At 38.5% G+C, this 16,769-nt stretch overlaps 1 protein-coding gene across 4 annotated transcripts in view; it reads left to right on the plus strand.

Moving 5' to 3' along the window:
* fhod3b (formin homology 2 domain containing 3b) overlaps nucleotides 1-16,769 on the plus strand; it is a 91,586-nt gene that overhangs the window by 16,455 nt on the left and 58,362 nt on the right. For all 4 annotated transcript variants that reach the window (XM_016680688.1, XM_016680689.1, XM_007570005.2 and 1 more), the window contains exon 3: nucleotides 247-311. In XM_016680688.1, the coding sequence (XP_016536174.1) occupies nucleotides 247-311 (65 nt within the window). The remainder of the gene's footprint in view (nucleotides 1-246; nucleotides 312-16,769) is intronic.

Genomic DNA, 16,769 nt, shown 5'->3' on the forward strand with positions numbered 1-16,769 from the left:
GACCAGGCAGTCTACCTATCTAGACGGCTGGTCTGGATAGGTAGACCATCCCTATGAGTACTGAAACTCAATTTAGTGCTCTTTGGATGGGCAGAGGTCTGGATGAATATTTGACTGGCTGATCACCTTTGAATGCTTATCAAACTGAAAATTGTCCAATTTTACACACAATCTTATTTTTCTTTCTGCATCTCTAGTTAGATACCCTGAACACAAATTGTTGAGCACTTTCTTTTTTCTTTGCAGGAGGGGCAAGAAACACAGCATCATTCTCCGTTCGCAGCTTTCAGTCAGAGTTCACGCCTGCATTGGTAAGTAATAAACTCCACCCTAATCTGTTCATATCACACATGGAAATAATATGAGCTCTAATTACCTGTATTAGCGGCACATTGCTTCCTTTGCATCCTTTTTTGAACTTAAACAGTGGCAGTTGTGGGATGGGGCCCGGGGCCTTAATTTGTGTGACAATTAACAGCACTTCCACAACACACTAAAAAACAGAGCAATGGCATGAGCCAGCGAGAGTTTCTGTGTTTTTTGAGTAATGTGAGGGAACCGGCACAAAGAGTTGAGTGGAAACACATGCGAGCACGCGCACGCGGCGGCATGTGTGCAGACACACGTGCGTCCAATCTGATTCAGATGTTGGCTTTCAGATTTCGCTTTAACTACACTGACGTGCTTGTTCCGCTTCTTTCTGGAAATACAGCGCTGATAAGTGGGTGCTGTTTGTTTTGCTACCTTATTTAATGTTATTTTGTCATATAAAATGACTAAACAGGCTTTTAAAAAGTAATTAACTCGCAGAGTTCGTTACTGATACATGATGTCTGCAGCAGCGGCACAGCAAGGAGGAGAATATTTTTCTCTTAAACACACACCCCTCCTGCTGGCTTGAAGTGCAAAAATAACTCAAAATCTGCAAAGGTTATTAAGCTGCAGACTGTCAAATTTCACTTGAGGTAAAATCCACCTAGACATGGTTTATTTAAATGAGGTCAACATGATCCGAGTCAGATGTTTGACTGGAGCTGAGGATGCGCCGGTGTTGCGTCCTTCCCTAAAATATGACAGCTGATCAAAGAATTAGTGACATGCACAAGGATTAAGAGAGAGATTAAGGTTGTGTCTGTGGATAACTTCAGGGTTTCTTTTCTTCTGAGAGTTTAGACGTGAATTACCCAAGTGATACTGCGGAGCTATTTTATATTCAAAGCTTTTTTCTTTTTAAACAACACTGTAATTGATAATCTCGTTGGCGGATTCTCGTTGATTTCACAACAGGTCACAAGTTTGATATGGCTGCGGTCGTGAATATTTGTTTGAAACCCCCTCTAGTGTGGATTCTTCTGTCCCCTGCTGGTGCGTGGCTGAGCTTAGTGGAGCCTGGAGAGAGATAGACAGACTCTAAGTGGATGATGGCCCTTTTTCTCTCTAAGTTGACAGCCACCTGTTGCCCCTCGCTCTGGTCCCCCTTGGTGGCTCTCTGTGTGGCTAGCTGATTTATTTTGTTACTGTAACTCGTCCAGACATTTGAGCCTAATTTTATCAGACTAGCAAAGTGACCTTTTGGCCCACTGAGCACATTATGCAGTGATTTTCCTGGTCCACAAAAGATATAATGTGTTAGTCTTTCGAAGTTAAATGGCACGGCGTATTTAGGGTCGGATGCTTGTCATACTTTTACAGATCGAGTACCAATACTTATTTTCTGTTCTTTTTAATTATTTTTTTTATGTTTGTTCATCTCAAACTGTATAGAAGTGGAAACAATATTAGATTTCTAACAGCGATGGTGAAATGAAAAGATTTATTGTAACTGAATTTTTTTAATTTCATTTTAAATGTGCTCCCTCTGATGACTTTGCATTAGCACACCCACGATGTTGAGATGTTTATCCCAGAGGCTCCCTCCTTTGGTATGAGTAATGACTTGGTTTCAGTCATGTTTACTCTATTCTGTGTCATTTACTGCTATTTTGTGGAACAGACATTGTATAGAGTTTAAGCTTCAATTAAGTGGTACGTCTTTAAGAGAGTGTTTTCTGCTGTTTTTTTTTTTTTTTTTAGATTTACACAAAACAGAACCAAACTCCTGTTTGCCTTCTTGCATTATAGCCTGCACAAACCACAGCAGGGCCTAATCCGGGTTTCCTTAATCACAGTCATTAGCACTTACATGCATATGTCTGTTCAGGGGTAATAAAGAAGTGGAACAAAATGTCTCACCCACAGAGCTAATGGTTTATGAAACTGTAGCCGTCTGCCTTAGGTATTTGTTCATAAGAATGAAGATGACTCTTTGTATACTCAAAACACCTTTTATATGCAAAAAGAAGGTTTACCCATGGATGTTTTGGGAGCATAGAGAGGTATTATCTAAACCTTCTTTAATAACCAGCAACTTTAGGAGAAAACAAAGCACTAGTGCACATTAACAGTCATAAACCAGAATTATTTTTCATATGGTTGCTCAGTGCAAATATTTTCCAAAATGCATTCAAACTGAAATGATGTGATGCATACTTAGTATGAGAAATTGTTGCATAGTTAGCGATTCAATGCACTCAGCTGCCCACTATTAGTAAATGCTCATTCTGCAAGAGGAATTGCTGCAAAGCCTTGAAAGAGTCGTCTTAGTTTCCTTAGATAGGAATTGTCTTTACAATTCCTACTGTCTTTACAATTCCTATCTAAGGAATTCCTTAGATAGGGAATTGGCAGACAGTCATACACTCTGCCATGACACAACCTTTGTTGTGAATTTCGTAAAAGCAACACAAAAGATGCACGCCTTGTACACCGAACCGGGAGTGGTGTCCCCCAAGTGGTCTGCGTTGTTGTATGAAAGGTGTGTACGAATAACATGAACGGTTCGCAGCCACATGATGTGTGAGTCGACTGTTGGATAAAGCATGCCGGGGGCTTTTAGTCCTGAGAATAAGACTTGTCTTCAGTACCACAGCACTACCCTCCGGTTGAGACTTTGTTTTGTTTTGCTCACCAAAATCACCACTGTTTTAAAATGTGACCAAATGAGCGCCATGGTTCTTTAATAAAAACAAGGAAAATTACCTTTAGCCGATGTGGTTTTCCTCATTAGGTAAGCAGCACTGGTGATGATTTGGTCTTTGTTTATAGTTTCATGGCCAGCCCGGCAGCTGACGGTTTGGAGAAATCAACTCATCTTGCCCCGTTCTGCGTGTTAGCCTCGGCTACAGCCTGTTTATATTGTCAGGCTGCAATTATTGTCAGTGCGCTAGATGTGGTACGAAGAGCCTGATTAAAGCAGCCTATGCTTATTTTTGCATTGTCCGTAAATACAATATGGCCTCATCTCGACTGTAATGTTGTCTCTGAGGCTGAATAAAAGGGGAAAGGGAGGGTCACTTATGGCGGCAGACTATTGTTTAGTTCTCATAATGTCTAAATTTGAACACCAAGTGATAAATTAATCATGTTTTCAGTGATCACAATCACACAAACCAATTTCTGATGTGGGAAATGGATCAATTTCACACAGAAATATCCTTTAAGCCCCCCAGAAAACGTGCTTTCACTGTCATCTTTGTGTTACGTGTTTTACAAGAAGCTGCTGTAAATCAGTCAGACATCACAGTTTACCCAGCTGTTGCAACCCTTGTTCTTTTCTAAACATGTGATTTTTATTCTTTAAAGTAATAAATCTTAACCAAAAATAAATAAATAAAAGCTAAAATTTGACGGTATTCACCTGCTAGAACAGGTTCATCTGGCACAGTGCTGATCCTCTCTGAAGGGTGGCAGCTGAGATCAGAGGTGACACATTCTTGGTGGATTATCTGGCTTGTATTTTACAACCTCTTATAAAGTTGGCTAAGGGCATGATTCATTGTGACCACTGAAGACTTGTGTATTTGTTTTACGCTATAATTTTCTTAAATTGGTAGTTTTGATGACCAGTTTGACAAATGAAATGTTTGTGGTTGTTAAAAAGGATGTTTTTATTCAGTGGAGGGGAAAAAAAAAAAGGTTGCTGTCAGCTAAAAACTAACACCTGCAGTTGACAGAACACTGGCTTTTGACTGTTTAATCTTTGTCTAATTAAGGTTTTATGAACAGTTTGGGATGCCGTCACATTGTTTTGAGACCATAATCATTTCCCGTTATAGCTGGTTTTCTTACAGTGTTTCAATGTATATGACTCCATCTCATCAACTCTGTTCAGCTCCCAAATCCCTGCTAAAAAAAAGGCTTTCCCACAGGATGATCCCACCTTCACTATGTTTCACATGTGTTTACTTGTAGGCAAAAAAAAAAAAAAAAAAAAAGCATTTGATCTCATCTGACCAGAGCACCTTCTTCCACATATTTTCTCTGTCCTCTACATGACTTGTTTCAAATTGATAACAAGACTAGTAAGAAGTTTTAAGTGACGTCAATCAATTTGCCTCTATTGTTTTCTATTTTCTGGATCCAAACACATGAATATTCAGGAAATCATTTGTAGTTTTTTTCTTTTTATTTATTTATTTTCTAGAGTTGCTAAGGATATTTGGGTAATATTGGCTAATGACAGCCACCATGATTAATTATTTAGGAATGAGTCACACCCGACCTACCTGACCTGTGAAGCCATGAACTGCTAGAAGAGAGTGAGCAAGTTTTTGAGTTGTCAAAAACTTAGGAGAACATTCTTCTCCTAAGAGAAATAATTGAATGAGTTAATATGCAGAGCCTCCTAAACAATGTCTTGTTTCCATGCGATTGCAGGAGACTATGGGTGCTCTGGTCGTTGAAATACTGAAACTAGTTTTCTCTTTCACGTATCTACATTGCACCATTGGCAGAATTAAACAGCGAGTCAGTGTTTGCCAGAGTGGGTTCAAAAAGATCTACTTGCACCATAAACTGAAGTCACATTGAAGTCACTTTAAAGCCAGAAAAATCTAACATTTCTGTGTCTGGGAAGGCTGGAGAGGAGGAGAATAATTAAAAACATTCATGTCCCATGGCACCCATGGGACACAGTGGAAGATCAAGTGGCCCAGACTCTCATCTCTCTGCTGCGCCTCAAAGAAAGCCTAAAATAGGATGATAGACTTAGAGTCACCCCTAGAGGCCAACCTAAACAACAATGTGCCAAGGAGGAGAAATCTGAAGAAGCAAAAAATGAAAAGTGGGCGGAAGGGATCTTTCTTTTTCTCTACAAAACCAGATTGTCTGAAGGGTTGATGGTATCACTCGTCTCACACTTTGTCGTGCTCAGCTTTTGTATACATTCTCAGTTTGCAACCATATGCAGTGAGATAACATTTCTGAGGTTAACGTGTGATTTAGGTGTGGCAGAGAGTTTTCCTTGTATTTTGTCCCTGTGCTTTTTCTTTTTTTTTTTTTCTTTTTTTTTTCTGACTGTATGATTAGGACTGATTGCTGGCCCATGCAAACTTGTACACAGCTGTAACATTAATTCATACAAGCACACTCATTCCCACATTCTCTTGCACACACTCCAAAGGCATGCACACATTAAGAAGCCATCTGTTTCCAGTTGGAAGGCCCCTCAGTGCTACTACTCACCCATCCAGGAAAGAAGAGAGCTGTCTACTTTTTCATCTGTGGGGGATTTTTTTCCCCCTCTTTTCTTTTCTTGTTTACAAGATTGAGGGGAAAAAGGGTGAACACGGGGCTCTGACCAAAGGACTGGATCTCTGCATAACAAGAGATGCATCACAGGGTTTTTGCAGCAGTAAGTTATATTTATCTCATAGGTTTACTTCTGACAGCTACACAAACTCCTGTCGGAAAACAACAACATGTAGTGCCGTTTGAAAAAGGCCCATCATGACAGCTTAAAGAGAAGTTCATGTGAACCAGACCGCCCTGAGGTTCTCCACCACTTTGAGTTCGCAGCACATCCCACTGAAACAGGCAGGTGTGTAACATCCGTGACCACAGACGTTAAACATCTGACTGCTGGCGGGGAAGAAGAATTGGAAAGACTCTGTGTTTGTTTTTCCGTAAACCAATATTTATTTGTTGACTGCACAGACATGTTTACTTATGGAGGATTTGTGAGGTTCTAGAGCTCGGGTTTGAGTTGCCTCTGGTCAGATTTTTTGCCTTCTCTCCGTTTCATTAATGGATAAAAGATGTTTGGGACCACATTAGAAGCCCTCGACACACATAAAAGAAAAAAAAAGAAAGTCTAACTTTAATTATCCGCTGAAAGGCAGAGTCTACACCGAAGAGGGTTGTTGTCATACAACCTGGTAACACATAGACACTTCCTGTTATCAGTCTACCACGCCCATTGTTGCTGCTTAGTAAGAAAACTACCTACTAGCTGTTTTAAAAGTGCCTAGAAGTCGCTTAATCTCATTGACTTGGTCTTGTAATTGGTCATCAGCGGTAAATGTAGAGGATGTTGTTGGAGTGAGTAAAAATAAATGAATCGTCTTCTTATAATTCTTGTTTTTCTTAATCCTATAACTCCAACTTTCCTCCTTTATCTGGGCTTCGACCCGGCAAAAGTAACCAACAACGAAAGACGTTGTTGGTTACAAAAAATGTTTTTTTTTTTTTTGTTTTTTTTTTACTTGCACTATTTTATTTATTTTGTTTCTCAGTTTACATTGATTAAGTATGCCAGTATGGAATATCTTTTTTTGTTGCTATTTTTCTCTTTTCTTTTTATGTTCTGAACTTTCTTTAAAGTGTGTTTATATCTGTCAGCATATAATCTGTGAGTTTAGTTGCTCATATCTGTAATTTGACTTTGGGGTTATAGGAAAAGAAGAGTGCCAGCGCTGCCTTTAAAACAACCGACCTTTAACTCTGTGCCCTAGTGGCCCTCAGCCAAATCCCGGTGTGCCACAGGATTCATCAGACATCCTCCCTCATATGTCCTGCTGACTCCTTTTCTCTCCTTCAGCTTTGATGTGGCTGTCTTTGTAAGGAAACATCTCTTTCCCTCTGTATCTATAGAAAAGGAGAAATCCACACAAGAACCAAAGCAGTTCACATTTTCTTTTTTTGTCACACCACCAACTGTCACTCATGCACCATAGCATGAAACAGGCTTATTTTTTCTTCTCCTCACCTTGGATCACGTAGTGTTGCCACAGCTGGCTGGCTTTGAATCATTTACCATTACTGTTTTCCTTTAATGGAGGATTTATTGGATTTTCGTTACATTCATGTGCCGTGATGGATCTAGTCTTCGAGCGGCCTTCAGCTGGAAAAACAGGGATTGATATGTTTTGTTTGAGCATCAGTTTGAAAGGATATGACAGTCAATTGTTGCTCTGAAGCAATGCTTAAAAAGTGGCAGAGGTTCACAGCATCTCTTTGAATAGATCATCACCAATAAGGTGCAATGCTTTGGTGACCCTTGGTTTTTGCTTCTCTAACTGTCAGTCTTTTGATCATGGTGGCTTTGCATATTTTATTTATCCCAACTTTCTTTTTTAAATACAGGACAATGTGACCAAATCAGTGACGTTGCACTTCATTTTTTTTTTTTTTATAAATTATTTTTATAAGAGAAAAATTGCTGAATGCTTCTTAAAGTTGAAAACTATAAAACACATAAACTATTTTGTATCTGGTACAATGGTGAGATGAGAGTGAAGAAAGTGTCCGAAATCCAAGTGTTTGAAAAAAAAAAGTGAATTTTAAGAATATACTTGCTTAATGGCCTAAAATAAGTCCAGCTCACTGGCCAGCCAAAACAAAACAACATCTGACCCATATCTAATTAATTTGATACTTATTTTTTAAAAACATAGATCGTGGAGCTTTCACTAACAAATGGTATGCTGATCTATGGAAAAAAAAACAACTAAAATATGCTGAAGGAAATTAAAGGTAACTTGTACCCAGTGTTGACTAAAAGAAACACTGAGGATTCCACTCTGCTGATGTGGGCATACACCCAATATTGAGACTTAGGACACATGAAGGACTAAACACACAATTCAAAGACCTGACAGGCCTGTTCCACAAATCCTCTTCTTTTTCTGCATGATATTAGTTTTAGTATTTCACTGGTTTTGACAAAACAAAACCATGATGGGGATTGATGGAAGTAGTTAATCCTGTAAATGACTGCAGCGCAACAGAATTTCAGTCACAGAAAGTTTGAGTTATTTGGCAGTGGCAGCAGGCGGTATGCAACGATTTGTGGCGATGAGTTAATAATTTGCACACTGTCACCTCACGTTCCGGTTCACAGGATTGTAACCACCCACAGTGGGTGTACAATGCAAAACTGTGGAATGATGACGGCCAGTGTAAGCCTCTTTTTTATTTTTTTTTAATCCATGTAAATATTATCCACACTGCGAGGTGTCTGTTTCCATTTATCATCTTCAAACATCGTCAAAGCCAAAGTCGCAACTTCAGATGGTATTTTTAGAAGTAATCTAAGCTCAGTGGGAGACTAGAGGTAGGATAGGAAATGTTTAGATTGTTGAGCCCTCAATGAAACGTATAATCTTTCTCACTTTGAAGCCCAAAACAAGTCATTTTCTACCCAATTTAGACAGAAGAATGCACTGAAGGAGGAATTTTGGTTCTGAAAAAATGAAGGATAAAAATAAGATTTGTGTAATGAAACCATTTGGAGCAGAACTTTTCTTGATGTTCAAAGTTAAAAAAAAAACAAAAAAAACAAAACAAAACAAAGTACCTTATTATGTAGTAGTTAAGACATATTTTCGACAAATTTTAGGAAACCAGAGAAACCAGAATGTGTTTCTCTTTAGTTGGAAGCATGAACACTCTTCTCACCTCCATTCCAAACATTGTGAGGGTGATTGAAGGGTGCAGTTGAAAGAGCTCAAGCACCAGCCGAGACTCCTCTTTCAGCCCACCCATGACACTCAAGGGGACCACTTTTAGCAGAAGATTGGAAAACCTTTGTTATATCATTTAAAGCAGATGAACAGAGCCAGATGGAGGAGGGGGGGTGGGTGAAACAGAAGCATTGATAAAATATGTGGAAGTGAGCTAAAAGCCTGTTTTGGCATATAAGGGCAGCCATGGTGATGTCTACTTTCTCACACAGAATGTAGACATTTCTTCATAAACCTTTCTTAGAAATCTTTTCACTCATCATTCAATACTAGAGGTCTTTGGTCATATTTCATGCACTTTAACTTTTGAGAATGAAAGGCCTCTTTGCCATCATCCTAATCTTTTGCTCATTACACACAATCTCTGTTAGTTTAAAGTCTCTGCTGAGCCCCTCCACAACTTTTAAGTTACTTCGAGTGAAAAGAAACATGTTGATGACTAATAATAATAATACAAAATAAATAAAAAATACTTTCAATATAAATCGGATTAGAAAAAGAATGACACTGGACTTATACATATTTTTCGTCTTTATTTCTTTTTTTTAAAGGGTTTTTGGCATTAATCTGTGGCAGACATATCTCAGAAATTTTGCAAACTAAAATATAAGTACTTAAATCCAAAGCACAGACATAAGGGGCAAAGCTTGTACACAGAGATTGTTGTGAAGTTACCATAAACTGTGAGATTTTATCCCAAAAGCATCTGTCTTAATTTAAGCAAACATCTGAACCAATTTCCATCTGTGGCGAGGGTTAGAAAGGCTTTCTTTTTTTGACTTTTGCTTAGTCTTGCTTATAAAGAGGAGTGAAAATCTCGATTGATGTAAACCATAAGTAATGTCGCTCGAAGCTTTGAGGACAGCGAGTCATGTTTACATGGTTGCTGTGGTTAAAGCTGTGCAAAGTTAAGTCTGATCTTTCAGTGAATATGTCAGAGAATGTTGTGATTCATTCAGATGTATTCCTATGGGCTGTGTAGTGGTTTCTTTAGCGGTCACTTAAGGATCATTGAACACACAAAGGACAAAAATGCTTTGCTTACACGTTTGTTTATAAGATAAAAGCTGGAGAACAAGCCTTTAATCTCAGTGTTTGGAAATATTTTTTATAAAATTTAAGAATCTGTTCCTCTGTCTGGCCCTTGGTGTTTGAAGACATCAGAGACTGTTTTCTCCATATTTCTGGCATGGATGCCATTCGTATTAGCAAGGATCTAATTGGATCCCAAAAAGACAGAGGAGGGGTTTCATTTAGAAATGTGAAAAAAAAATGTAAAACAAAATAACATTAAATACAGGAAGGGGCATATGCAGAAAATATTTTTGTTTTATGTTTAACTGACTTGTTTGTTTATTTAAGCGGTGACCTAAAAAAAAAAAAAAAAAAAAAACTATTCATAGCTGTCAGAGTTTTTCCATGTTTCATTTACTGTAATTCCTTTAACCAGAATTCGGTGCATCCAGTTGCTTTTGGAAATGATTTAATTAGTAAAATAGTCCACATTTGGGTAGGTTGAACCAAGTACAACTTCAACTGTCCTGTGAAGGCCTCTGAAGTTTAAGGTCTTCATGAATTGAACTAGTTGTGTCTCTATTGGAGAGTTGTAAAATAAAAGAGGGGTTGTTGAAAGAAACCCATCACAATGGCTTGTTTGCGCCAAGCAAATATGTGGAAGAAGGTACACTGGTTGTTTTTGACCAAAATGTAATGTTATAGGCTCACTCTTTTTCTTTTGTGCTTGATGAAAAAAAAGTAAAAAAAATCAAAGACCATTCTTGTAATTTGTTTTGCAACATCTGCAAGAAGCTTTCTGCATGTCTTTTTCTTAATCTTCCTCCATGCAAGAAACGTCTCAGTTTTCTGTTTTAGAAAGATTTCCCAGACAAAATAAATTTGATTCTCTGTCACGCCTGTCTTTACCCCATTTTGCACATAGCAGTGCATTGATGCATTGTACCATGGGAGTTTTAAGGCCACAGTAGAGTCAGCTGTTTCAGGGCTCCAGACATGCCTAGGCTACCTGAAATTACTCCGAAGGAGATCCCCGCCGCTGCCATCTGAAACCTCTGTGTCTCAGCATTCAGAGGAAGTTAGACCTGAACCTGCCAACCAGCCATCCACTGCTGCCAAGGCTTGTCCAGAGTGAGACACTCTTATGTAACTCGGCTGGAATGAGTACAACTGGTGTCTTCGAATTTGGAAGGAAAGGGACTTAGAATGAAAAAGAAGGCATTAGCACACAACGCTGTGGAGAAGCAGTTCCCAGATGCGATCTTCTGAAGCTGTCTTTCATAAGGAGTAGTACCACTTTTTAACTTTCTGTCAGGCCAGTGTACCAGAGGAATGTCTTTTTTTGTTTTGTTTGGAGCTTCTGGACTTTAAGCTGTTAATGATTTATTGATGCAAAAAAGAGGTAACACTTTATTTGAAGGGGGTGAATAAGACTGACATGACACTTTCATGTTCATGACATAACACCTGTCATGAACATGAATAAGCCTTCATGAATATTTATGACTGTTGTCATAAAGCGTCATTCAGTAAATTATGACATTTTTAATACAAAGTTGACATTATTCAAAATGTCTTTGTTATGACAACTTGACATTAACCAAGAAATCATTACTGTTTAAACTTTACCTTTAATAACATAAAGTTACCTAATTTTTAAAGTGCAATCAGTAATACTTTTATAACAAATTTATATCAGTAATGATTTACTGGTTAATGTCAAGTTGTCATAACAAAGACATTTTGAATAATGTCAACTTTGTATTAAAAGTGTCATTATTTACCGAATGACGCTTTATGACAACAGTCATAAATATTCATGGAGGCTTATTCATGTTCATGACGTGTTTATGACAGTGTCATGTCAGTCTTTTTCAACCCCCTTCAAATAAAGTGTTACCAAAAAAGATAACGTTCCCCCAATAAAAAGCTAGCACCCTAGTGCCCTAGTTTCTTCTGTTTTTGTCAAACCTGGATGCTTCAGATCATTAAACCAATTTTCACAAATATAGTCAGATAAATACAAAATGCAGTTTCTTTTAAGTTTGAGGTTAGTCATTGAGAAAATCCTCAATAACTAACCTTAAGTATTCTATGTCACTAAGAAGACATTTTTTCTGTTGTCCTTTCCATCGGTCCCACAGAGGGGAAATTGAGTAGTAGCTGTCAGCAGCAGGACATAGAGACTGGTAGGTTCAAAAAAAGATAAAAGCATTAAAATATATACAAGATATAACTGTGGACTTTGAGATTAAAGAGGACTGAGATCTTTGGATACCTTACTTGAATCAGGATGAAATTTTGACCTGAAAAATTTGCATGAAACCCACTTAATATTAAGAGACAAATTAAAAGATGGGAAAACCTCATTGTCCTTTCTCCCATGACATGCAACAGTAGGCATTCCTCAGACTTCCTGAGGTTTAACCTTGAATAACCTCTACTCCACTTTGAGATTCCCACTGTTGAAGCCGTGGAGGATTATCCCACACGCTGCAACACACGGGCACATTGCTGGCCGCACACACACCTAAACACTTTCTTTTTCCTCAGTTGCAATCTTTACACCTTTGATGCTTTTATTCCAGGATGCTAGATGTGCAAATGTTGGCGGATGAAAGGCCCGGTCTGGCACAGACTTCTGTATAGCTGAAGCTATTGGAACAGGCAGGAGCCCTTTTGAATAAGCCGAGGCTTTAGGGAAGCTGTCGGCCTTGAGGTCACCCCTCGGGGGTAGGCTGATTGACTGGAGGACCACCTCCTGTCACCATATAGTGATTAATGGAGAGGAGACACAATCCCAGCTCCTGTAAGCTATGGCGAATGCTGAAGCCATCATTTTTGTTTTGCCTTCCTCTGTAGTGTTTAGTGGGGCACAGTTGGAAGGAAAATATTTTAAGGAGAGTGTCAAGATAGAGTTATATTGACTTCCATCCGAGACGTTACGATGTTGACATACTGTAGATACCTGCTCCCCTCAGAGAGATTGCGTTGGGTAATTGTGATGTTTGGCAATGGCAAAAACTCTCAGCTATTTTTGTCCATTTTCGCACAGTGCAAAAAGAGGTTAAGTGAAATTCAGCCTTGTGCATTTCCTCCTGTGGAAAGTTTTTTGTGTTGTCCTCAGTCTGGAACATTTCACGTGTTTTCTTTGTAACTTAATTTTGTATTAATCTACCGCCCTGTATTTTTTATTTATTTTTTGCTAAACCGCTGTTCATGCGCCGCGTTTGTAAATTGAAAAGAATGGTTTAAGAGGCAGAGTAAAAAGACGAGAAGGAATGCTCCCCTACAAAGACGTCATGTGGTGTATGACTGTGCACATGGCCTGCGCTCTCACAGGGACAAGCCTTTCCTGGAAATCTTAATTTACCTATGAATAACAGAACGCAACGGTATATTACAGGAGCGTGTTTTGACATGAATCAGTTCGTTATTAGGGAATGGGGGGCTATTAGTGATAAGTTATAGCATGATCAGTAGATTTACGTGTAAATACGCTTGACTTGTTTGACTCTTTGCACTTGATGACATCCTTATTACTCTGTCGTTGGTGTCGTGCTTTCAAACCAGCTGGGCCTCGTGCATCTTCTGGTTCTTTATCCTCTGGGTGTATTTAGATCACACTGTCTGTCCCTGTTTCTCTCGTCTGTGGTAACTAACTATAAACCTTGAAGGCATATCAGATAGTGTAGTGCTGTGCATCTTAGAAGATGTGTCTGCCCTTTTTGGTCTGTTCCCCATCAGGCAGTTTGCCTCAGCGGGGCCTCAGTCTGCCCATGAGTGGAAATCTTTGGACTGTGTTATCTTTGGAAAGTGTCGAGTCCACAGAAACACAGAGGCAGCAGCAGCAGCAGCAGCAGCAGCACAGAGTCCAGTGTCAGCTAGACGCTTGGGGTTCGCTATTACTAAGGAAAGATTGAGATATTGTGCCACAGTAGATTAAAGCCGAAGCCACGACGGCAGTACAGCTGTGCAGAATCAAAGGGCTATCTGTCCAACCGGAAATGCTTCCTGCCTTGTTTTAGCCCTCGTCTGAAGAAAAGTTAAGCCGATGGTGTCGTCGTTCTTTGCAAGCAGCAGAAAAGAGTTAGCAAGTATGATTGGATTTTCAATAAAAAAAGTATTTATATTATCCCCCTGTCCTACTATCACACTTCTGCTTTGCATTTCATTGACTTGGAATATGCACACGTTCAAGTAAACGACTCTCCATTATCGCCAACTTTGAGAAATGATTGGCCACCCAAGTCCTCTAATCCACAAAGTTCGCAAAAACTTAATGTATTAGCAAAATATATATATAAAGAAATGTTTTTTTGTTTTTTTTTTCACTTGATATGCCATAAGTGATATCATGTTTGGGCAAAAGGTTCATTGATGGTTGATGCTAGGATTACTAGTAGACAGCTATGTTCTTTTTTTATGTAATAATAATAATAAAAAAAAAGACTAATGGAATTTTGGTCAGAGAAGTCCATATGTGAGGCAGACTTTGGTGTAATCCAAGTCACGGAGCGAAAAAGGGCCTCATCCTCTAAATGCAGGAATCTATCTCATCCTCTCTGTGTATATGGATGTCATTTCTTCGACTATTTAATGACCCCCATGTGCCAGCAGGAGATTGGATGGCCTTCTATGCATTCTCAATGTTGTGTCAGAGCATGACAAATTAGCACCCCTGCTGAAATCCTGAATTTCTGCGGATGCTTGTCTCATCGAAACAGCATGTTGATTTCCTGCCCTGGCAAACAGACGATTCCACTACAAAGGAACATTCAGAAAGGCTTTCATGGACGGACAGTTTCCCATCAGATCGGATGTTTCCTTTTGAATGTATTTAATTAGACTCATCGACTATTGAACAAAGCTGCCCATGTATCCTATTTGGAGCCAAATCAAAGAACACTTTAAATAAATATTTAAACCAAATTTCTCCGTGTAATACACTTTCCTCTGTGTTTATCTCTCAAGTGACTGGTATCAGTTTCCGCCTCAGGACTTACATGGCTAAATAATTTATTCTTGTGTTACATTAATCTTATTTATATTTGTTATACATTCCAATACCATGCATGTGATTTAATGTTTTACCTCTTACTACAGATACAGATCTATGAGGAGGTTTCACTCAGGGGCAACATCTGTCATTCTAAGACACAGTAATTATTCGGAGCTTGGTTTGCGTTTGTTCACATAAATAAGTCAAAAATGTTTATCATTAATTGTTGCAATTAATAAGGCGTTCAGTGAACTTATGATTTCATGTCTCTGCCTTCTCCCACCTGTTTCTGTGCTGAGCTAGCTGAAATAAGAAAATCTGACTAATTAACCAGATAATATCAACCTTTTATGCTCTGAGTATAACTCCATAGATAGCAGAATGAAAAAAAAAAAAAAACACAGTGCAGCGAAAGAGGATTTGCCTCCTTATAAGTGTTCTAATCTTCGTTTTGTTACACTCAAATGTTTCAAATAATGAGCAAGTTTTTTATTTCAGACAAATAAAAAACTTACCACACTCAAATCTGATTACTGTCAGATCTGAGTGTAAAATATTGTACAAACAGTTAAACAGATATCATTTGGACAGAACTTGTCTGAAAACATGGAGTAGATGAAAATATCTGAAAAAGAAAACCTCACCTTGTATACAGATCAATTAGAAAACAAACTTCGAAATGATTCAATCATACTTTCATGCAGCCAGATTCACTATTTCCCTGAAGGACCTAAGCAACATGTCAAACTGACGCAATTAAATCTCATCATCATAGGACTGAGCTGTCTGCATCTTCCGCAAATAAAATATCCCATCAGATGTTCCTACAACACAGAAGTTATTACCTAAAGGGTGTTGTTGCTCTCTTTTCATGTCACCATTCAGAGCACAGCTGAGCATCGGTGCTGGAAAATTGCTGCCAACTCCAAAACACGCGATGCGCCAAGTATCGCTAATGTAACATTATGTATTTTTAACTACAAGACTACATTTGGGTATACTAAGAGTAACTACTTAGAGTGTGACTCATTAGGAAGATGTGCAACAGCGCTGATTTATTTTTTCATCTGAGCCTCGTATATCCCTGGTGTGGACAGGTCTCACCTTTCTCATGCATACATATAGCTTGTCCCAGCTGTATCCGCTCTCTCCGGCTGGTAGGTTTTCTATGTTTAGTGAGTAATTCGATCACTTGTTAGATCCCAGCGATAAGACTTGTAGCTTCCCAAATAAAAGTGGAATATGAAGTTGCTGCTACTTTAGTTTTTGTTTTAATAGAGGAAAAAAAAACATTATTGTTTCATTTTTTTGTTGCTTTTTTTTTAACATTACATCATGCCATGTCCTTTTTTTTTTTTTTTTTTTTTGCCAGTGAGTTAAACAAAGTTTCTCATGCCGGTCATCACATCTCTGTTTGGATGCTGCTCTGTTTCTCCGTTCATTACTCTGTGGGGCGAGAGGAAATCAGGCTGATTACTTTTCAGGATGTCGAAACAATTTGTGTTATGCTCAGGAAAGTTTAGAATAACAAAAATAGAGACGAAAGCAGGTAATAACATCTCTTTGACCCTACTTAGAGACATTTGTAATGTAAAATATTACTTTAATGCTCATTAATTTTATTTATTCTGCTTAGGTTTTTTTAAGCTAACATCGTTGCCCCTCCTAAAACAATCTTATTACTCAGCAGAGATTTTAGCCCAACAACAGCAACATGAAATAGCAGTGAGCTTGTGTGTACATGTGTATGAACGTATTGAAATTTACCTGGTGTTCCTGAATTTGCATTTAATATGTTTAGTGTTGACTTTTCTGATACTTCTGAAGAAACGGTACATCAGAAAAGGCACCTGTTTGTTAAAAAAAAAAAAAAAAAAAAATTTAATGTTCAGACTTGGTGTCTGGCATGCGGT

Source organism: Poecilia formosa, unplaced genomic scaffold (assembly GCF_000485575.1).
Source record: "Poecilia formosa unplaced genomic scaffold, Poecilia_formosa-5.1.2 Scaffold253, whole genome shotgun sequence".
In the NCBI taxonomy this organism is placed as follows: domain Eukaryota; kingdom Metazoa; phylum Chordata; class Actinopteri; order Cyprinodontiformes; family Poeciliidae; genus Poecilia; species Poecilia formosa.